Below are 24,161 nucleotides of genomic sequence, written 5' to 3' on the forward strand. Positions count from 1 at the left end.
GATCCTTTCCTGCCTCTTTTTTTCTCTGAAACTACAAAGAGAGGGAGGAAGGGGTTAGATGTGTTCCTTGTAGTAAAATGAACTTTTTATTCCAAATTTCCTGCATCACAAATTACACAAGAGCAATACTGTCAAAAGCACATACCTGCATGTTCCTTTTTCTTTTAATGTCACTTCAGACTGACAGCAGGAAACTTAGGCCTGAGTAAATACCAATAAAAACCACAGTAACTGACTGAGTAATAGGGGAAGGCATAGAGGATATTAAGGTGAGAACAAAAATTCACAAAGGAAAGACAGGATCACAAGATGTCCTCAGAACCCATGGGCTTGCTGGTTACTGTCCTGCTCACCTCCGTAAGGTAAGGAAACACCTTTCTTCAGAGGGAACGCCCCTGCTGAAATACATGGTTTTAACTTGTGGAGTTCTTAAAACTCCTTCCCTGTCTTTTGCCAGGCTCTGCCTTGAGAGCATGAGCAGCGGGACCCCTACAGAACCCAGGAGCCTGGCAGCACCAAGGGAAAAACATGCTTATGCTTTAAAGCATAAGCTTTAATCTTATCAAATCAAATAAAGCTGATCTAATCAAAAGGACACGGCAGGAATAACCAATAAGTAGCAACATCGATTTTAAGACATATTTTATTTAATGTGCAAAATTGCCAAGAAAAACATGTACAACTTCAACTAAGCTATAGCCACTAACATGAAAGAAACTATTCTATGTACTTGTAAGCTTCATTTCTAGAATCACCAGAGTAAAAACACAGCCATTTGGTAATGACCCAGAACATTTTAAATGCCTCCTTTTCAGTGATATGTAAAATTCTACCATTGGTATGGTTTTACATTTGTAATTGCAAAAGGAACAAGTTCTTGGAGATTTGCCTTCTGATTGCATAGTATAAAATTTTAATTAATTATTTTCTTCCTCTTTCAGTTTAATCCCTAGACTTGGCTTTACAAATCACTCTCAGTTTTGCAGCTCTTAAGTGGCTTCAGAAAACTAATTTTCCCATTTATAGCTGAAACACTTATAAATTTTGAGCAATTTTCACAGACACAGCCATTACAGTTTAGTTGAATCAAGCTGTGAACAACAAAGATGATATGGACATTTGTAATCATGCAGAGCTAGTCCTTCCCATAATTCAAAGATGTAAGAAAAGTTCATTTCATCAGGAAGTGAGATCTGTTGCATGGGAAGTGAGACAATTTATTGATGTAACATCTCTGTAAAAAAGTGTAGAAGCTGTTAGTGGAAAGGCTTCCTAGAACATCCTGAAATAGTATCAGGAGGTGGGGTGTTTTTTCTTGTAAATTCATGTATATTTAAATGCTACTAGAGGAACAGCTAATTTATAGTCTTGAACAATTACCAAGCTCTATGAAATACTAAATAGTGCTTCATACTAAAGTAACCACTTGCACTCCAGGGTTTCAGTGTTTCTAACATTATCCGTTAGTTCAGCCTCTCACCAGGGGTGTGAGGAGAGGCAGTCTTCTTCACCGTGCTTTACGGACAGGGACACTGAGGCATAGTCAGATTAAGCGTCTTGCCCACAACCAATCCGAAATTCTGAAGGGTCAACTGACCTCCAATCTCCTAATTTCCAGCTACCCATAACCAGACAGCATCCTTCCTCTCTTTGCACAATTTTAAGATACTTGTGATGGCTAATTCACTGAGAGAACACTGGATCAGTCCTGCTCTCCTTGAAGTGAGCAGGTGGTTTGCCAATAACTTTGGTGGAAGACATTACCTGTACTCATGTTTTGCCTTAATACTAATATGACATCTGTAAGTATCACAAAGCAGAACAAGGGCCAAAGAACAGTGCCATAGCTAATGAAAAATTATATCACGTATGTTGGTTACTACTTCTATCACACCAGCAGTATATCAGCGAGCTAAAGAGTGCACCTCTTTGTGTACACCAATATAAAGTCAAATTCAGAATGCACAGCACTGGCAAGAAAGACATTAAATGAAAATAAAAAGTCAAAGAACATAGCAATATCTGCACTGTACACATGTCCTTTCTAATGAGACTCAAACAACTGCCCCGAACAGACCCTTTGTCGGGTCTGAGCTGTTTCTGCTGGGTTGCTAAATCCTAAACCAAAATTCAAGCCTCAGTAAGATGGGTTCTACCTTATTTTCCAAAATTTTTGGCTTCACTGTCATTTTTTCTATCCAATATGACCTTGAATAGAGTTTGAAGAACCCAACACCAACATGAAATGAAAAAAGCCTTCCCAGTCTCTCTGTCATAGAAAGAAATATTAAAATTAATTTGGCAGAGGGTAAAATGTTGTTTTGGGTTTTTTTCCTACTTCCCTACTTGCAGTGCTGAAAGTAGTAAATAAAGGCAAGGACGAAGAATGAAGCTCAAGTTTACTTACATTCAGATCTCCCATGTTTATAACTCTGAAATAGAATATGCTGTTAATGTTGCTATTTTTGCACTGCTTTAACAAATGAAGAAATCAAAAGCCAACTAAATACATAAAATTGATTCCAAGCAGTTAACTTCAAGACTCTTTGACCTGCCATAGTAATCAATTCGTAATTACTTCGTGTCCATCCACTGCTGAAATAGAAGTTTTACCACCTATTCTACTACAGTCACTTGGCTTTTTAGATCCTGGTGAATCCCTGGCATAGGCTGCTGTATTCTGCTGCTGCATCACATCTCAAGGTATCTATTGGTTAAGTTTGCTGGTGATGCAGGACCTAAAAGCCACTGATTCCTTGCAAAAAGCCAGAGTTAAGGACCCACAAATTTCTTGTTTAATAGTTTAAAAAATTAATCATATACACAGGCACTCTTTACAAAGTCCCACTGGAGGCTGCAAAAGTCAATGCTCCTTGCCAGATATACGATATTTTAGCTGATGCCAGTGTGTGTTACGGTGTTCAGACACTGGTTTACAAAGCATAGAAATGCATTGAGCTGCAATGAAGAGGGACATACTTTGGAAGAAAAATTCACCTCCTCTCTAAATATTGTACTCAGTGGAATCAACTTTCTGTATGATTTACAATCCTTTGGACCCATTATTGCCTAGTATGTAAATATGTATTTATAAAGTTACAAAATTATTTACAGAATGTAATATAGTTTCAAGCTACTCCTTGGGAATGAATTGAGCATGGGAATTTATGAAAAGTCAGGCACTTCTTAAAACAAGAATTATTTTTAACAAATGCAAAAAAATCAAACACCTCTTCATGGTATTTGTCATTATTTTCGAGACATCTGCTATACATTTGACCACCTAACTATTTAAAAAACATTTCTCATCTTTCATGAGCTTCATAACAGAAGAACTCTGGGAACTAACACTTCATTACTGCCTCTGTACACCTTAAGGAACATGAAATGGATGGGGACAAATAGACGGATCGAAGAACTAGTTTTCAAAAAATATTTTTGGACATACGTGTGTGTGTGTGTGTGTATATATATACATATATATATATGATTATGATACCATACTCCTAGGATTTTCAATAGGAATATGGTCTGAAGCTGATTTTTAAAAACATGAAATATTATATGATTTGGGGGCATCTCAACAGTTTTAAAAATTGGGACCTAAACCACCTTTCTGACACACCACTTCGGTGTAGTTTTTATGCCTGTTGGTATTCAGGGCCACCCAAAAGGCAAACGTGTTACACAGGATAGTCTATCCACCTCAGCACCCTATCGAAATCCCTGTCTCATCTCCCATGTCTTGTACACAGCCCAAGCAAAGTTTTTCCTGAATAACAAGAATCGCAAGATGTGCGGTTTTCTGATTGCTTTTCACTCATTGGGGATGGCAAAACATTTTTAATCAAGGATGTGCAATGCAGTTATTCTCAGTAGAGATTCTGCGGTATTAACGAGCTTTGCCTTTGTGACTTGGCCATCTTGAAACTTTCTTTTAAAGAGCAAGTCAGTATGCAATTCATTTACTGACCTATATAAATCTCATTTCCACAAGTCAAGTTTTGCATTATTTATTTACAAGAGAAAGGCAAGAGTTCAAAAAAAGTATTCTAAAAGAGTATGCTTATCCTCATTTTGCATGCCTACCCTTTAAAATGGAAAAAATTAACTTTGAAGTATTTTGATAAGCAAAAAAAAATAATTAAAAAAAAAATCTTACTCAGTCCTGGAGTTATGGCCAAAAAATTAACCCATGAAAAGAAAGTCTAGCACAGAAAGTGTTAAGTTACCGCTTGACATACTGATTCCATATAGCACTGTTAAAAGTCTGAAGTGCTATGTCTAAATAACATTACATTAAACAAGCTTGAGCTAATTAATTTCTCTTTGAACACACACTGCTTTGTAAAAACTGCTTAGCAGACCAGTAACGCATCTGGAGTGAACACAGAGAACTAGGTAGATGTTATTTACCCCGTATACTTATTTTCAAAATTACGCCTGTCTTAAAACAGCTGTGTGCTTGTACCCTTTTCTGGAGGGGCAGTAAGAGGCGAGAGGAGAGACGTGCTCCGTCAGCCACAACAGCGTACTGATGCCCTGCACGCGCTCTGACTAGGGAGCAGTCCTGAGCTTAGCAGACCAAACTTGCCCTTTTGCACAAAGCCTTTAAAAAAAGGCTAACGGTATTAATATACTAACATACGGTATTAATATACTAACATACTGTATGATCGTGTCTTTCGTTTTCACCCTCCTAATGATGCAGTAAAATACATATAAGATGTCACACAACTTGGTGTTTTATTACAAGAGATTACTTGGAGTAACCGGAAACCACTTGTCTTAATTATGCCACTCGTGGAGCTGCACAGAGAATGCACATGGCTTAAACAAATCAGTGGAAGCATGAATCGATACACGCTCTTGTGATAGGACTGAGTCTTAATTTATACATACGGTCACCGACAATGAAATGAATGTAGCTTGCTGAGAACAGCTGCCAAACACAACCATTTTCTACTAGGTATGTGTTAATATGCAACAGAAGATCCATGGCTTCCAGACTGTTAAGGTACTCCTGACCTGTTAATATCCTTCATATTACCTCACACTTGTTCTCTTCCTATCTCATTTCGTGTCAGTGAGGTATGGGAAGCCACTGAGATTTGTTTATGTACTAGAAATGCAAGGTCAGGACCATAACTGATTTACGGCATCCTTGGACACAGTGCTCAGACCTGCTCAGATGTGTAGAGGATGAACAAAGTCAGCAAAATGAAGTGACTTCTGCTAGCTCAGAAAACTTGCTGCTTTCAAATCTCCTTCAGACTTTTGGAAGCTGGCAGTTAGCTCTTATATTTGCAATGCAGGACTAAACCCAGTACATTAAAATGTAATTAATTCTTCAACAGACATCTCGAAATATAATGAAAACTGGAGTTAGCTTTGTACGTATCATCCCTTAAACTAGACAGTTCTGCCACTCAATCCAATGCTGCTTTTTCTACCTGCTTCACATTTTTATCTTACATTATCTTACATTTCTTACGTCTCACCTTTTCAAAGTTAGTCTGAAAAAGAAATGATCATTGCTTATGATAATCTCCCCATTTCTATATATAGGATTTACATGCACTTCTATCAAGTTCTACCCAAAATATTACTACATACAAGTATTATTCATATTTCTAGACTGAGTGCTAGAGCTTCTCTCAAATCCAGATAATATGTTTTTCTCAAAAAACAACTCTCAAAGATTACCCTCTTATCCTCATAAAATTACTGTTCTACTGATGTTAATAAATGTCACACATAGTATACCTACTGAAAGTGGTCATAACACACATACCAAGAAGTAATTTTACGTGCGTTTCATTTGCAGATGTTTCTACTGATGATTTACAAATCTGAAGACAAATAGTGGTCAGTGGTGAGAACATCAACATTTTTGTACACAGAAAACAGTTTTTTCAGCTAAACATTTAACATTATTTTAAAGAAAATTGGGGCATTTAGTAGAAAAACCTTAATGACTAAGTTTTTATCAGTAAAAATGGCATGAATATAGTCTGATGAGGTTGTAACTTTAAACAGGTATACTTTCTTCTCTGAAATCAGTATTGAAAAACTATATTGTAATTGTAGTCATACAAAATGTTTATTATATTACAAATTATTTGTACACTATATGTTCACTTTATCATTGCTTTGTGCTCAGACAGTATAAATATTACAGCATGATTTTTCTTTCCCAGGAATGTCCTTAGTGTCTTGATATCTTACTTTGTACTTAAAAAAAAATAATACAGAAACATATTACAAACAGGATAAAAAGCCATTATGAATGAAGAATGTAAGATGTCTTTGTGAATAAAGTGCACCACAATGGTTTCAGAGTGATGGTTCAGGGAATATTCAATAGACTGCACGTCATTGATACAATACCAAACAAAATTAATTTTGAAAGACTAACAGGTCTTCCTCAGCAGTATGAAGAGTACTTTGTTTAACTTTACTGAAATGTTTTTTTCTTTCTAGAAGGCTATTCAAATGTTTTTATTTTGGATTTTTCTATTTGTTCATTTTGCTTGCATGTAGGCATTCAAACCCTGTACATCTACATAATTTCCAAACTTCTAAATTTCCAGTATGGCAAGATATATGCTTCATCATGTAAGATATATGAGGCTTTACTCTCACACATTTTTCAACAGAACTACTAAATTGCTTGTATTTAAGAACAGGTACAGATTTACAAAAAGAGCTAAGTGTCCCAAAGATGCTGTTTAAATCTGGTATGTCCTATCTCCCGTGACTCTTTTGGGAACATGTCATAACATTACCCTTCCCAGCTACGTGGCTTCACACTCCCATCCATGTGATTGCTGCTTCTTCCATACCTGCAGCTTTAGGATAACTCTGCAAGACTGGAGTCTAAGATACAGAAATTTATTTCACAGCACATTTCACTCCCATTGCATAGAAGGGCCTATCTACTTCCAAAATTTCACTGGGCTAAATAGAAGAATCATTCAAAAACTGAGGTAATAAAGCTGATGCAAAATGTGGCTGACATGATTTAGTGTAGATTTCACTTACCAAGCTAGGTTAAGCCAGTTATGAACCATCTTAGGCTAAATAAACATAAGCCACTCTTCAATTGTGTCTGCACTTACGTTACAGTGATTTAAATGACTGAAAAATAAGCAGAATATTGTTTAAGGGATTCTTGTGAAGCTTGCACGAATAGACGAATCCTAATAGAGAAACTCAGCCTTGCTCTCAGTGAGTGATGTTCCCACTGAAGCCAACCAGAACTAGTCTTTTTATGGCACGCTGGGTTTGGCCCAGTATTTTTAAGTTGTTATTTTAAAGTGTGATATTCTTAGGCAGCTATTAATTCAACACAATTTGGATGCATTGTATTGCACTGATAAGATCAGTATTATTTAGCTGACAGGTAACTGAGACAGCAGTCTGTCTTTACTAGACTTATATTTATATGAAAGATTGAGTTTCTTTGGTTGTTTGGTGTCCAAGTCACCCAAATGTATATTTGTGTCCTCCAGACATAGTGTGTTTATATTGATCATTAAAATTACTAGTTGGTTTTTTTTCTTTTTCTTTTTTGCACTTGGTTTATGGAAACTTTCTGACTACAGCAGACTAGTCACTTGTATAAATATACAGCACATATATACATAGAAATTACAAAAATACATTTTATTTATATCTGATTTTTAAATAATAAAAATGAAATTTCACATTTGTTGAAAGATTAGCTAGCATTCCAAAAGCTTCTGCAATATTTAAGGTATTGGAGCAGAAGATATCTGTATATTCTAGGCTAACTATCACAATCTCAGTCAGGGTTTATAATATAATTATTTGGGGAAAAAATAGCTCTGCTTTAAAAGTTTGTGCTTCATCAATTTCTTCTTCTATCCCCTATTCTAGTCTCCTCTCTCCTCCTCTCATTTTACTGATGGCCAAAAAGCTAAACCAAGTTCCCTTTCTCACCTCAGTAAAGACCAAAGAAACTCAGGGAAATGAAATGATCAGACAAAACAGCATAAGCAATTGAGGATAACTAAACAGCTTACTGAAATGAAGGACATTACCTTTAACTCCAGTCCATCGAACATGCCCAACACAACAAATTTTGCAACAACTTCAGTTCCCGAAGCTAATTGCTGAAGGAACAGAAAACAATTGTTCGTGATCTCTGACTAGTCTGTACAACTGCAAAAGATGAACTACTGTCCCATTCAACTGGTTTGTTTTTCTTTTGGGATTGGATTCATACAACAATGTAGTTTAACAATTAGTGACCTTTATCTTGCACAATGAAAAGTCAGCATAATTTCTGGAAATGCTCTCTTTTTCACAGAACATTAGTATTTTTGTTATTCCATGTAATTGTTTACTTATTTACATGTTAATATAATACTCAGGTCCTCTACATTCAGAACTTCCTAGGTTTGCATTCACCATTCCAGTGTAATCAAAATCAACTGCAGCTTCAGGTAGTACTTTCTGGCATCACTTTAGTAGATATCATTGTTTAAGAAAGAGAAAAAAGCACTGTGTTAAACAGAGGTTTTCTTGTCCAGGCAGGTGTATTCATTATTCCAGGTTGGAAAGACTTGCTCAGAGGTCTCAGGTTCACCAGCTTCACATGCATTCAGAGCGAAAAGCCTGAATATAGAGCAAACACGAATAACCTTTCTTCATTTCTCCTGGAAGCTTCTAGCACCAATACCCTTTGTTGGCTCTTCGTGCATTGTATTCTCTCACACCAAAAAAAATCTCCTCTATAACTCATCAGTGGCATTGAGGGACAAGGTAGCCACCAATTATCAAAATATCATTCACCTTCTTCACAGTCTTCTCTTCTTTCACTTCTTTGTACTGTTAATAGGATGAGGAGAATTGGGGCTATTTACAGGACATTTATTTGTATTACTTACTCATCTCAAATTCTTTTGGTTTGAATACAGTCTCTAGAATGAAAAGGCTGAATGACTCCGCATTGCTGAAATCAGCATCCCTTATACAATGTCCTGCAGCAAACAATTAACATGGCCACCACCACACCTACCGTGGCCTTTAGCTAACTGTGTTCTACTGTATTTGCTTCTTTAATCAAAGTTTTGACATGCAGAAGTTATTTTCAGCAGCTCTGCCTTTGGACCCGCAAATGAAACATCGTGTGGCACAGACATGTTCAGCAGCATCTCTAGTGACAACGGGTCATAATACGAGAGCTAAGTGACAGTTGCGTATGATCAGTCTTATCCATATTAAACATTTACCTGGCAGCGTTTCCTTAGCTGGCAAGCAGAATTATGTACCTTCAGAGACCTGTTCCTCTACTTTAAGTCATTTCATAGCGTTGACTTTTCAGACAGAGAAAAATGCCATCACTTTGGCACAATTCACACCGAGTTTGTAACTGAAAATTAAAGGAGTCGCTTTCTTGGCTACCCCAGGTTGCACGATACAAATACTGTGCACAAAAGATATTAGACCTGGAATTCAAACATATCTGTTTGCTTCTTAGCCAGTTTAGCAACTTCTTCCCTTATTGCCTTTACGAGGGCAGCTGTAGAAATGTTGGTGAGCGGAGCATCAGACGGGTCATTTTCCGTCAGGCTCTGCTGAGAAGCTGCGGTGGACGGCAAAGGAGCTTGTTCCAGGCTGGGATGCATGCTTGCTTGCTGGCTGTATTGGCGAGGAAGTCGTGAAGGAGAATTATGTTGGTAGCGGGGCCGTGGATAAGCCTCGATGTATCCAGGTAGTGGTACCTGTAGAGCATTGTAATTATACAAAATTATACAGAACAACTGATCCGTAGTGCCACCTGCCAGGTAACACAAACCTCCCCAGGGCAGAATAAGATGTAACAGATAGGACTATATGAAGAGAACGTAAACCTCATACTCCTAAGCATCTGTTTACAAGTGTCTACCTTGGCATGTGCCATTTATACACATATGTCAATGTACGGGTTACTCAACTCCCCAGACTGTGGCAGCAAAAACACCTAGAAGGGCAAACATTGCATGTCCTAATTTATCATCACTGCAAAAAGTCAAAGGGAGAAGGCTTTTCTGAAAGTGTCTCCTCTGCTTACTATCCCTCCTAAACATTTCAGTTTTAAATAGATGGCACCACTACGTTTCAGGACACCAAAAAGCCTAGAACAGAAAAGTAGAGTTTGCTGATTTGCAGCCACTGTCTAATCCAAGTCAGCCAAGTCTCTGGACTTACTGTTCCTAACAAAAACTCACTAGATCTGCAGACAACAGGGATAAACTCAGGTATGCCAACCTGGAAACTCAACACTGAATTCTCAGAAGTATCAGGATTTCTGGCCACATCTAACAGAATTACATGGGGGATTCACTATTTTACTCTGTTGTAAATTCACTGATTTCAGCCCCACGTTACACTGGCTAAAACTAAAAGAATAACATAGGCCCTTTAGTTACTGTGAGATATTAAATCTCCTTCACAAAGCCATGAACCATGATACCAGTCTTTATAGTCCTCAGAAGTTCCTAATGCATCAAATAAAAATAGTATTTGTTTACATTTTACAAAAATCTATAAAACAGGAATCTACAGTCCTTCATTTTGAAGAAGGCTTTATGTTGTTACAGAAGGCAACCCATAACCTATTACTAGGACAAGATAATTTCTCCTTGAGAAAAAGCTTACCAGCTGATCATTATAGTCCATGCCAATGATAAGCAAGTAAGGAATGTTCAGAAAGTTCACTGATGGTTTTTTGTGTGACTCAGAAAACTACACTTACGTACACTGTACTCAGAATACTACACTTATAAGTTAACTGATACGTTTCCACAATGTTCAATCATTAAAAGGTTAATTGTGTAATTCTTTTTGCTTTAAATGGGAAAAACACATTTTTACTTTCCAAATACATTAAGGTTTTATATAAGCGTATAATACAGGTGGCCAGGCAGATGTCTCAGCTAATTTTTGGATTTCAGTCAGGCTGAGGTGTAAGCTGCTTCACCCACCAGGGCTAAGGCTTTGGTGGGTATGCCAGAAGCAGAATTTCAGAATTTTAGGTGTCTGCAAGCAGACTGAAACGTTAAGATCTGAAACATTTGCCAATTTTATATACCTTCTGGGGAACATGGGACCTCAGCATGGACTTCAGAATGACAGCTTTGGAATTTTGCTTAAATCCCATTTTGGCTCTGGCCCTGTGGGAGTTTAACAAACCCTTGCTTTTGAAAGTTTTGCCACGTCAGGCATCTAAGAACCTATGAAAACCTGACCACTAGGATTTACACATGCTCTATACAATCTTGGATATCCATCAATCAATGAAGAGAACGTCAAACACGTTTAGTATGGTGTGATGAGACAAACATAGGAAGAAGGCATGGTATGAAAGTGATCATTAAATGCAGTTGCATCTGTTTAGTTTACAACAGATTATTCAAGAAACAAACATTTTAGTAGTACAACACTTGAACACGCCACTAGAGGCCACCAGGTTACTACTGTGACTAAGCAGCACCTAGCAATTTGGAAAATAAATGTTTTGTCGGATACAGTTCCCTTATCCCACAAAACTTAGTGCCTGAATACTTACCTTTTAACTGAGAAAATAGTACATTACAGTAAATTGAGCTTATAAGATAATTCTTTGTTGTCAAATCCCCTGTTTCCTATGTCCCTTTGTTTACAGTCCAGCTAGTGGAAATGCATGAAAAGTAAAGAATTTCGATTTTCACCTTATAGATATTAAGCCTCTGTTCTTACTAATTGTCAGGAAAACCTTGGAACCATGATCGAGCTATAATCTAGAGGCTCAGAAACGACAAAACATCCAGAAACTCAAACTCTGAGTATTACTTTAGATCTTTATTTTTTGCAGTTTTATTCAGCCTTTCTGACCGTATTATGTTGCTAACACTATTACTAGTTCCTTTAGTAATGATTTTCAAATAAAGACAATTTCTTGACAGATTTGCAGCCATTGGGAGGTGCAAATTCATTGTAGAAAGTGAAGTGTTTGGGGTTTACATTTTTTCCTCTTCTGCAAAGTCACAGGAGGGCTGAAAGTCTGAGTAACAAGAAGTTGTTAAAGCTCTGTAATAGGTACGTGAAGTTAAAAGGATTATTTGTTTCCTTTGAATTCTACATTGCCACAGTTATTTTTCAGACAGCTTCTCACAATCTCTCCACTCCTCTGTGTACTAAGCACTACCTGCTCTTCCCATGTCGTTCCCTGAAGACAGGGAAACCCACAACAGGGTTATACTCTTCTCCTTCCAGAGGAAGGAACTGGGGGCTGGAGACTTGTGTTCCACTTTTGTCCAGTTTGTTTACAGTCTCCCCTTTTGACAAGTGATATCTGACTCTTTTTTCATGGGACTGCAGCCAAGGAGTAGGGATACAAAAAGGAAAAAGAATGTGAGACAGGTAAAATACTTTTCCTGGGTTTTGGTTGGTTTTTTTTTTTTCTTCTTCTTAAAGAAAACATTTAAAATGATTGCTTAGACACAACAGGCCTCCCGGATTTAAAATGTCAGTAGGGTTAAAAATAACCAAAAAAACCCCCAAACCAACAAACCAAATAAATAAAACAATGAAAAGAAAAAGGGTTTCCATGGTTTAAAGGGCAGCTCTGGGAAGGGAATCTACGACGGCATCAAAAGCCTCCAGGTGTCAGGGGCACATCAGCAGATGTGCTCAGCTTACAGGTGAACATACTTCTTTTTTCTTGACAGTTCAGCCTACAAATTCAGACTTGCATCTGACAGTCAAAATGAATTCTTTTCCTCACAGGCAACAGGAGCAGTAATAAAGATTTGGCAACAAATAGCCGCTCCCAGGAACTTTTATATGACTGTGCTGTCTCTTGCTTAGCTGCTCAAAGCCAACTATTAAACTCCAACTACAGTTCACTAAAATATTCTGTTGATGATATGCACAAGGAAATAGAATCCATCTCCCAGTTTGTTTAGCTGAATTGGTTCTGGATAAATACCAGATGTGAGGTCAAGCAGCAGAACTGATCTTTTTTTTCCTAGTGGAAAAAAAACCCTAAATTTTAAAAATTGTTTCAAACATGATAAACTACTGCAATTCATTTTAGGATGTCTCAACTTTATTTCTTTGAAATATAGGTATACTTTGGGCTAAAAAGTACATCTGTCCCAGCCTAGGATTGTACAATTAATTATTTAATTTATGATCTGTCACTGCAGTCTGCAGGAGGACTTGAAAAACTGCGCAGCGGGGCTGCAGCAGAGCCGGGAGCTAGGATTTGGGAGCTGGGCTGTCTGGAGAGAAGCCTCCAGGAGGGAAAGATGCTCCCCAGCCTCCAAACAGCACAAGGCCACCCTGAGAGGCAGCGTCACCTACTCCTGCCATATGCCTATCCAAATATTTAACCTCTGTCTTGGGAAAGAAAAATGGTACCTAACCCACCAACTTTGAATGGATCCCAGCCTCTAATCTAGTGAATTATTTAACTCTCTAAAAGACCTTACTTACAGCTCATGGGAGGGACAGCTAAAGTATCTATGCCCCCTCTCATAACTTTTCACTACTAGAGATTATTACCATTCAAGGAAGAATTATCTAGCTCAGATTCTTTGCTCATCACTTAGCATTGTTTAAAACCTCTCCTCTGCAAATCACAGTAAACATATGTAGTTAGAAAAGCAAGAATGCTTACTGAGTCTGCCCATTGCCCTGGTAATTCATTCTCTCCAGCATAGGGCATCCAGGCTTGGTTCCTGTATGCAGTAGGTGGTGTTGGGATAAAATAGCCTGTGAAGCCAGGTCGGTTTGCTGCTGGTATGGCAAACACTGCTGGTACGGTATTTCCTATTAAGAAAGAGAGTAGATATAATTAATAGTTGACATTTTCAGTTATAAATTAGAAGATAATGTTTATGAAGTAACTGGCCTCGGTTTGGGGGGGGGGGGTTGTTCTGTTTTTTTTAATTGGTGAGAATGTGATCACCATCGGTTGCATGTAAAGCTCCCACCATCTGACTAGAACATCTCTATAATGCTGGGAAATACTGGAGAAGGCCAGATTTGCAGTTGTCTATATAATCATGCACAGCCTTCAGATAAAGATACGAGGACTTTTAGTCCTTAGGACTTGATCCTTCTAACAACTGATCTTCCTCAAAACTTTGAATCATTAGAGAAAAAAAAGGCTTTTTTTCCTCTTACATTTGCTCCCTTGTATTCAATTTGTAGCTGTTGTTATCATGGGGTTTCAGAGTAGTGCACCTTTCTTTTCAATAGCAGGTTATAGAGCATTCAGTTTACACGGTAAAACTGCCTTAATATCTCTAGGCACAAAATGTACAAAAATGAGTGAGCGATACATTTAAAAGGCCTGCTCAATTCCTTTTCCAGGAACAGTCTATGACTGCAATAAGTTATGCAGCTATGACAAATATTTCCAAGGAAACTTGCTGACACCAAATCTGTTTTATCACGGCTTGATCAAGACGTATGCATAGGGATGTCCAGGAAGCCTTCTACTAAAATTCCACTATCATACTCCAAATTGGGTGGGAGAAACCAGCCTTCCTAGTATGAGGTTCAAGCCAAATGTCTGGATATGGCTACATCTGCTCTTTCAGGTAGGGTTTATAACTGGGGCTCACAGAGATGCAGAGAACGATGTGGTTCTTGCTGCAATTACTCAGATTACCCACACGATATAACTAGGCTGACTGGAAGACCAGCATCTTTTCACATGCTCCCACCATTTCCCTTGAGAGAAGCCATCATAACTCCATGTATTTGCCAAGTTTAGAACAAATACAAACAACTTGCTTGTCCAATAAAACTTCCTTCCTCTAGTGTCTATTTACATGTGAAGGAAGACACCCAGCAGTGTACCACAGTTATACTAACGTCACAAAATCCTTCTTCCTAAATCCTGGGTGGGAAAGCTCTATATCATCTCTATCAGGCAGTAAACAAAGCATGTGGACAGTGTGTTTTGAGTATTCAGTTATAATACATGGATATATACTTTTCAGATTCACAGAATATAGCAAAAATAACACCATTTATGTGAAAGCAGAAGAGCCAGTAAACCCCATAAGAACACAAAGTACAACTCAAACATTTTCCCTGAGGAATGGAAGTACAGTAACGTTGGATAGATAGGTACCTGCTCTGTGCTAGAACCAATGCGGAGAAAATACACTACTTCTTCCTTCCAGCTGCACATCATTTGAATATTGCCCCTAATTGCCCTCAGTAGATACGATGCTACTGCATAAGAGATGCCGACAAAATGGCAAGACATGGGCATTCCCCCGAACTTCATACAGAGAATAACTGATAGAAATCAGCATCACTTACTGGCTGGTTCAAATATCTGCCCCCCAGAATGTCATTTACAGCCCTTGTACATCCTTGCTCCTGAACACTCTGCAAGAGGGTTATGCTGCCTACTCCAATAGATGCTGGGAACACTGGACGAGCACATGCACAGAGATAGAAAGACTCAAACAGCGACACCCATCCCCAAAGCAGTCTCCATGAAAACAGTGATTTATAAGTTCTCAATGACCTCCCATGCAGTCCTATGCCAGAAGGGCTACGGATACAATCAGGGCTCGCGAAGAGGAGAAAAATATATTTTGTGGCACAATTCTCTCCAGAGCAGAAACGTATCATCTCTTTCAACATTGTCTCCAAAAAAACCCACAAAAAAACCCAACCAAAAAAAAAAGCCCCACCCCAAAAACAAAACCAGGAAAAAACTGGAAGAAAAATTAGGGATATGTCTTATGGACTAAAAACTTCTGTGTTATGCTTGACATTTACACAGTGTTTTCACTGTTAGGGATTAAGTCCTAGCTTTCATTTTGACAGTGGGTTGTAGTGCCTTTTCACCTACGTCAGGGAGGATGCTGGAGTCACTCAGCCATCAGAGAAGCAGTCACCATGGAATTGCTATGGACCAGTGGGATCTAGGATGCACGCCTGCATGGCAGGTAGCCACAGGTTCTCTCACAGGACCTCTATCCCAATTCCTCCAGCCCCTTGGTTTGGAAGGAGGTGGGCTAAGAGAAGAGGTGTGGGCGATCTTTGTTCTTCTCAGGTCACAGACAGCACAAGGTTTGCTATTTTCAATGAGTTAGCAAGGCTGGAAATAACAATTCTTCAGATATGTACAGAGAAGAAAGTGCTGCTCCTGTAGATGACACATGGCTTCTACACCAAAATGGTCTTTGAATTTAACCACACCAAAAGGAGCTACTATTCAAAATGAACATTCAATAATACGATGTACTACCTTATCCCAATTCTTATTGCACCATCATTATCTTAGAGCTGGTGTTGATGGGCTGCACGAGAGCAACATTAGGCCATTTCATGCCAAATCAGCACCTGCAGCAACTTTTCTTCAAGTATTGAGGCAATAAAAATTTATTCCCCTATCAGAACATTAGAAATCCTTGTATGACAGTTGCAGGGTTTTCAGCTCTCCATGTCTTTCCCTGTATTACAGCCATTTGTAGCATCTATCATATGCAAAAGTTTCCTCCAGCTACACCCAGAATTATTCTGGCAAACTCCACAATGTACACGAAGGTCACTTTCTCTCTTCTGAACTGCAGCCACTCTTCAGTGGTAACACAACATACCCGTTTTTAACATACAGCAATAAAATCTCCACATCACTGGAAATTATTAAAAAAGTATATCACAGAGAACACATTACTGCAGACATGAAGAAAGACGTCTTGGTAGTGTGGCACATTTTACAGCTTGAAATGCTTTAAAGTGAAAGGCTGAGCATCTGCTCTTTTCAGATTCACATGCACCATTTGCAGAAGGTATGACAAGAAATGAGAGTAGAATGGATCCTTCAAAACTACTATATTTAATTAACTGACAACAGATTTGCATATCCACATTATTATTCTCAGTAGAACATGTTGAATACAATGCAGATAATTGTCTATTACTTCTGAGGAAGCTAAGAAAGAAATTTTTCTGGCAGATTAGCAGAGCAATGTCTAATAAACCTACTAATTTCAAAACTTTGAACTGACAATGAAAAATTTTTTTAATCTTTTAAGCTCTTTTCTGTAGCTCTTCAAGAAAACATACTTTGCCAATGAGAAGCTATTTCAAACATTTTCCCAGCTACATGTTAACCATCAAAACAGTGTATCAGCTTAATCTCATAATTAAATCAGTTCATTCATAAACAAAATTCCTATCAAAGGTCCAGGAACTCACTAGACCTTTAAAACTGGGACATTGAGACCCAAAACAAGTTCTGCACTTGAGCAGGAACTACCCTCTCCAAAATAGGAGGGGAGATGAGCTAACGGATTACTTTTGACTATGCAAAAGCACTGCTGCCTTGTGTTCTGAAGGGAAGGGGGCACATAGGTTCAACTTAGCCCCCTCAGCAGCCCACTGGTGTGACAAGTCTAGGGGTTAAGTTTCTCAAGAGGAAATAGGGAGTCATAATATTCATCCCACAGCCAGGTTGGAAAACTTCAGTCTCGCACACGCTATTCTTCATGTCCACTTGTTTCTCCTCCCTTTCCTTACAAACCAAGCAGAGCTGAATGCCATTAAGCCTCCTTCTGCACTACTACTCACAGCTCCATTGTATACTTACTCTGTTCTCAAGCACTTGGCCTGATTTCTTGACTGATAAAATTATGGAAGGATCCACCTCATTTCTCCATGTCCCTCAGAACCCCGTTACCCATCTCTCGCACTTCGGTTGTTTCTGTACATGGTGCAACACAACATGCGAGTCACGCATCAGTCCCAACGCTGCAACTTCTGCTTTTGCCAGCCAACACCCTCTGTACCAGCCCTAAAAATTCCACTGGATTTTGTGGTACAGACGAACTGTTTTACTGGGCTTTAATAATTCGGAGTCCTTATCAGTGAGCCAGCAGAATGCCATACTTGAACAAAGACCATCTGGTACATTGCTGGATCTCACCTTCAGAAATGACCATTTCCTGGTGCTTCTGCAGGACGAGTAGTATTTTACAACACAGCTGATGCTGCATTTACAAAGGAGCAATGCTTGGTAGGTCTCCTTCAGTTGCACCAGAAAAAAAACACCTAATACAGTCTTTCTCCAAATAATCATCTGTATTTGCTATATTCCATACATTCATTTCTACGCAAAATAAATTGTAAGGCTCTCAAAGCTGCAAGTTGGGTCTGCACTATTTTTTCACCTGAGTGAAAAGCTGATTGATCAAGTGGACCAACAGACATCGGAGCTCTCGAACCAGGTACAAAAGATGCCTGATCATGATGCTGGGCCTGATCTGCCCCACTGGACTCAGGTATTCTCACTTTGCTGCCAATATCTGATGTAGACCTGTGCATTAAGAAAGCAAAAAATAGAAACTTTTGTCATTCTGACTGACAGATGAGGTTCATAGCCACACACATGCCTATCAGCTACAGTATGACAAGCCAGCTAGGAACAAGCTATCAGATTTTTGCTCTGGCATGACAGAAGTTTGGAGAACAGTAAGTCTGGAGAAGTCTGAGAACAACTTCTTTAGCCTGGTCGCTGCTTTGCCAAAGCATGTTATTACCATTACACAGAGCCTTTGCTTGCTGCTTCAAACAAATGCCTGTGACATGCAACACAAAAACCAGAGCTTTACCATAATTCATTGACACAAGACTGCAGACAATATCATATTACTACAGTATATATGACGTGGCATCATATAGTAGGGGACTACTGTGGTAAGTAACATTAACTGCACTTGGGAAGTACTAACATCTTTTGAAACGGTGTGTCCCGGTTGCTTTAGAGCTAGAACGTAACGGATGAACAAGAACACGTCAACAGACGGCGTCCGTATCCTGAATCTTTGGACGCAGTTACGATATCATTAGCAGCCACTCAGAAAAGTTTCCTTTGGCCTTAGCGCTCCACAGCAATTCTCAGCAGGCCTGCGGTGCCTTGAATTGCGGTTGGCACCGGGCAGTACCTAGCAGCACAGCACTGAAGGCTAAATGAGTTCATCCACCACAGAGGTGTAAAAATTCCTTGAAATGCATTTTGTAGAGTGCCTTACTGTGAGGAAGAGGCAAAATGTATGCACTGAGCTAAGGCAATCAGGCTTTAGCACATATTTGGCTTCAGAAATGCAGGTACGAGCTATCTGAAAGCTAGGCAGAAATCCCTGGACCCGGTGTACTGAGAAACATCTTACAATTCATCCATATCCTGTTGCAAGTCCTCACAATAGCGAAAAGCAGGGAGAATGACAGTGCAAATTATCTACCACACATCTGCAATACAATACGCCATTATGCGAGTTGAGGCAAAGCATGTTTTAAAAGAAATCGGAGCCTGGATTTCCTAATTTTATTGAAACTGATTAGCTAATAGAAGAGAAAATTCATTGTTATTCCTTTCCTCTTTGTGTTAAAATGAAATAAAAACAACATGTTTCTAATTTCATGAATGTGTCTTCATAAGTGCCTTTTAAGTGCCCCTTCAGGGTTTGCCCCAGTTCTTATTACAACAGTGGTTTTTTAGAGATCATACCTAAAATAAAACAACAGATAAATACCTCCGGAGAGAGGCAACAGCCACAGGACCTGTTCTGGGAGGGACAGGAGGAGGAGGAGAACCCATTACCATCTCAGGAAGCTGAGAAAATCTGTAAGCCTGTAAAAGGGGAAAAATAAATATTTTCTGAAACACCAACAGATCTCAGTCAAATTAAAAAAACGAGAAGAAAGTCAGAAATTAAATACCTGCTTCACGTGCTGGCCAACAGGAAGTTAACTTTTTGTGGCATCAATAGTAACTGCATTTTATTTGAGAATTTACAGTGCTTGGGTGATTTTAGGATGTGGAAGAAAACATGAACAAATGAGTTTGAAGCCAAGATGAAGTCTAATTAAAATAAAACATATTAAACACTGTCTCTGTGACATTCGTAACCTTGCTGGCAAAGCAGATCCGTTATGATTATGTGAGACTCAACAGCTGCTTTGGACCCACAGGAAAAAGATCTCAGTATTTTCACTTCCTCCAGAAACAGTCTTTTAAAGATTCAGAAAGCATCCTCAGAGCAGCATCTTGTGAAGTGAAGCTGCCTGTGAGCAATGCATATTTCAACCTCTTCCTTTCAGCCTTGAAGAGATGAAAAGAAAATTCTTCACAAAAACCCCAAGCTCTGTAACTTTCTAAAGCAATAACAAAGGTCTCAAACAGTTCTGAAAAAGCAGACTAATTCAGAGGAACACAGGACCAACCCACTAAGTCACAAAATTAAGCGTCTTGCCCATAGTAATTCTGCATTTCATCACTAATACATGTGAAGGACAAGTAATCACATACGTGAAACCATGGCACCCAAGAAATGACATGTAGGACAAAATTGCTCTTCTAAATTCCTTGTACTGCTATAGATTAGAGGTCATAATTTTGCTGAATGTACTTAAAGACAGAGGGACGATATCTCTCTAGCACTTCGTTGACACTTTTCTTAAACAAATTGTGGGTTTGGGTTTGTTTTTTTTTTAATTATGCTTTTATTGACCATGCTTCAGAGCAATGCACAGGATTAAAGATAAGATCAGAGCAATAGCAAATAACAGATTATGGGGAGGCCGACCAGCATCAAGACATAGGCATTTTGACAAAAACTAGAGTCCCCAGTCCAATGGCGGGACTTTGGCCCTCTAAACAAGAGGTATCTGGTTTAGCCAGAGAAGCTCCCTCCACAAACAGCAGAGAAGGCTAAAAACACATTACCATGAGATGAGTCACTCTCTCTCTCCTGCCTGTAGAAAGAGCCTACAGGATTTACATGATTAGCTCAGACTTAACACCTACATTTAAGTTTGAATTTGGCAATATAAATCCCACACTAAATACCAAAACCCACTATCTTTCAGTAATCATCTTTAAAAATTACACATTTAGACAGTGTTCCGATACCTTCCTTCTCAAATAGCTGCAAAACTGGGTTAACACAGAGGAAGGGTAACTTACCAAATACTGACTTTTGATGTCAGTGTCTCTCAGGGAAAAGCAATACAGACCAAGCATCTTTCTCCTGCCTCTCACTGCCACCCCTTTTAAAGCAGGGTAGAGTCCCTCAAAGGCATGTCTGTGAAAATCATTTTTCCTTTCATGCCACCTACAAAGTCTCCTAATATTTACTTTCACCATGCTACAATGGTATTTAAAGTATTTCTATATTTAGCTGAGGAAAAAAAAAAAAAACCTAAAAAGGCAATGGTACATTTCCTCGCCAGGGGTTGGAAATACTGATTTTTAATGAAAAAGAACTGTATAGAAAAAACAAATGCTATTTGCATCAAAGAAAACCTCAATTAGATTTTTCCGAATAGTGCTGGACTTGAAATGATCTGCAACGCCTCTTCTGCATCTGAAAAGCTGGCAGTGCTCTCACAGGCTGAACCGAACGCTTCCTTCTGGCTCCACAAGCCTTTCATCCCACATCTTGCTCTCAGCATACATTTGTACCAAGTATGAAATTCTTCCCCCCATTTTTTAAAGGAACAGCACATTAGCTAATGTTTCAGAGTGGCCAGTGACTCCAGATACTCTTTGAGTATAACATGGTAGACAGAGGCACAGAGGTAGATTTGGGTTTTCTCTTGTGTGTTAGTGGATATGCTTTAGAATATGGACATCAAAGGAGGCATTTTAAGGGATCACAAAGAACAGTTCACAAATGTGCTGCGACTTGCACTGAAAATTTTGGGGAAAAAAGTAAAACAGAAAATTGAAGCACTTCTTTTGCTGCTTACATAGGAGAGGAACAATTTTGAGTGAGTGGCAATATTTTGCGAATGGCTGGGCAGAGGGTTTCCTGTTAAGGTGAAAAATCCTGTTAGAAGATCTGCTACACCATGCTGAGGAACAATCCGTCATGGGGACAGCAGTCAGTCCTCTTTGTGCTGAGCTTCCACAGACACCAAAATAGTTATGAGAAGGAACTCCAATAAAATTTCTAGAATTTCTCCAATGGGTTGGGGCATTAGTGTTTTCCTGCATGCAACACATAAATGGAGAAAAATGTTCAGAGGCTAAATTAAACCAAAATTTTACTATAGAGGCCTGTCTGTTATAGATTTAGATGAGCCTTTAGGTTCTAGGCTAACTGGGATGATCATAGAAATAAAGTCACTTCAGCGAAATTTGTACACTATTGTAAATCCAATCAGAAAAAAAACCCACAACAGCTGATTTCACAGATTTGCCTAATTTTATTCTTCAAAATTAGTTTATCCTTTAAAAAAAAAGTGTTGCATCACTTTTGTTGTTCACCAAAAAAAACCCCCCAAAACCAAAACAACTTAAAAGAAAAACATTCTGCATGGATTCCAAACTCTATTTTGTTGAAAAATGAGAACTTGTATAATACAAAGGCTATAACAATCGCTGACAGAAGTAATCAAATTTGAGATTCAGGACAGACTGCACAGATACCAGACTGCAGACCCCACAGCACCCTCTCAGGAAGAAATACCCGTGAAGGAGTCTGTTGTGGCTAAAAACACTGATAATTTAAAAAGCAAATGAGTGAAGAATTTTAAAAAGTAGTAAGTGCAGTTTAGCAGAGAAACTTCAGCCTTTGGGCCCAGGAGACATACAACCCTCTGGAAGATAAAGTCCAGCCACCAGCAGACACCTGCACCAGTGTCTTCTACAACCCACAAAAGTCTAAGGTATTGCCTGTCAGGATGCAGGAAAGAAAAGTTAAATCAGCACACAATAACTAAAGTCTAAAGGAGAAACTTTGCAGTTAGCTTTAAGGCTACATTTCCTTGGTTGCAGTATTAAAATATTTTTACCGCCTCCAACTTACAGATATGTCTTGGGTAAAATTATTCAATATTGCCTTCTAATTACAGAAATATCCTTCTCCTTACATCTCACCATAGGAATTAAAAGGGCAATGTCTTTGTTTACTCATTGAATGATTTAACTAGTTTGATTATTAAATCGCAATCCAGGAATAATGCACAATTATTGATTTCAGCTGGATTTGGTTTTGCTTTGCTAGCTGTCCTGTTTTATACTTAGTTTGGTAACCGTTATTGAAAGTGGCTGAACTTTGGTAAAATACTCTCACTTTACCTCTGTTAAACGAGGAGAAGCTCTGAGGACGTGGATACATTACCAGTCACTCAGCCTGCAAGTTTGTCCACCAGTGCCTGTTGTACCGTGCTAGGTCTCACCTTGGGACCCAGAGCTCTGTTACTCTCACTCCTCTTTCCAGAGCACTAAAGAGGAGAGATGGGAACTGGTCCAGCCTCGTAACGAAGAGGTTTGTTTTTTTTTCCCTGGCCATAGCTCTCCGCTTGACTCAGCCGTGAGAATTTCCAAAGCGGTAACGTGATCTGCCAAGGCACAACGCTGGCAGTCGGGCTTGTGTTATACACTCAATGCTATAACTCCGTCCTCCAGTTGTAGTATACCAGCTGGATGACAAGGAGCCAGCCAAGTGTTGCTCATCCCTTTTTTGGAGGCTCCAGAACAACACTAAGAGTTTGCATTTTACTAGCTTTTCTCTGACAGGAGAAGGCACGAGCCCCATAAGAAGGAATCCTGTTATCACAGGTCACCCATGGGCAGTTTGGCAAACAGGCATTCCCTCACAAGAGCTACAGGTAATGTAGGTATTACGTTAGCATGTAAAAAGCCACAGAAGGCCTCAAAAGGGAAAAGAAAAAGAAAAAGGAAAAGGAAGAAGATGCACACTCTGGAGAGATACAGTACTGTTTGATGGTGGGACTAGTCAAGAAGTTGACTGCAAAAAATCAAAGATCCATAACTTGGAGGAGACCGGAAGAAATGTAGGCCTGAAGAGTGGTTCTGGTCCCGCACAAATACTTAGCAACAGAGGCAAACACTGAGATGGAGGTTTGCATGCAGATTTTTGCTGGTTTGCCTCAATCCGTTTACCATTTGCGCTTTCTAAAGGTAGAGCACGTCTGTGCTAGAAATCTTGTGTATCACTTTTATCACCTATGAAATACCTTTGCATTAGGTTTCACGAAACCTAAAGGTGCACTCAAGTTACTGGAAAGTTTGTGGGATCTTGTAAAAAGTTTAGTCTGGTGTCACTGGACTGCGAAGAGCCAGATGTCAGAAGACGGTGAGGGACTGAAGACCTTTATACTTGCCT

At 39.0% G+C, this 24,161-nt stretch overlaps 1 protein-coding gene across 5 annotated transcripts in view; it reads right to left on the reverse strand.

The window, feature by feature from the left end:
- Positions 1-625: 625 nt before the first annotated feature.
- The window catches only part of KIAA1549L (KIAA1549 like), a 144,512-nt gene continuing 120,976 nt past the window's right edge, over positions 626-24,161 (reverse strand). For all 5 annotated transcript variants that reach the window (XM_041129248.1, XM_041129247.1, XM_041129250.1 and 2 more), the window contains 4 exons: positions 19,560-19,657; positions 18,198-18,343; positions 13,673-13,824; positions 626-9,752 (listed from right to left, as the gene is read on the reverse strand). In XM_041129248.1, the coding sequence (XP_040985182.1) occupies positions 9,471-9,752; positions 13,673-13,824; positions 18,198-18,343; positions 19,560-19,657 (678 nt within the window). In that variant the 3' untranslated portion in view covers positions 626-9,470. The remainder of the gene's footprint in view (positions 9,753-13,672; positions 13,825-18,197; positions 18,344-19,559; positions 19,658-24,161) is intronic.

This window comes from Aquila chrysaetos, chromosome 16 (assembly GCF_900496995.4).
Source record: "Aquila chrysaetos chrysaetos chromosome 16, bAquChr1.4, whole genome shotgun sequence".
NCBI lineage: Eukaryota > Metazoa > Chordata > Aves > Accipitriformes > Accipitridae > Aquila > Aquila chrysaetos.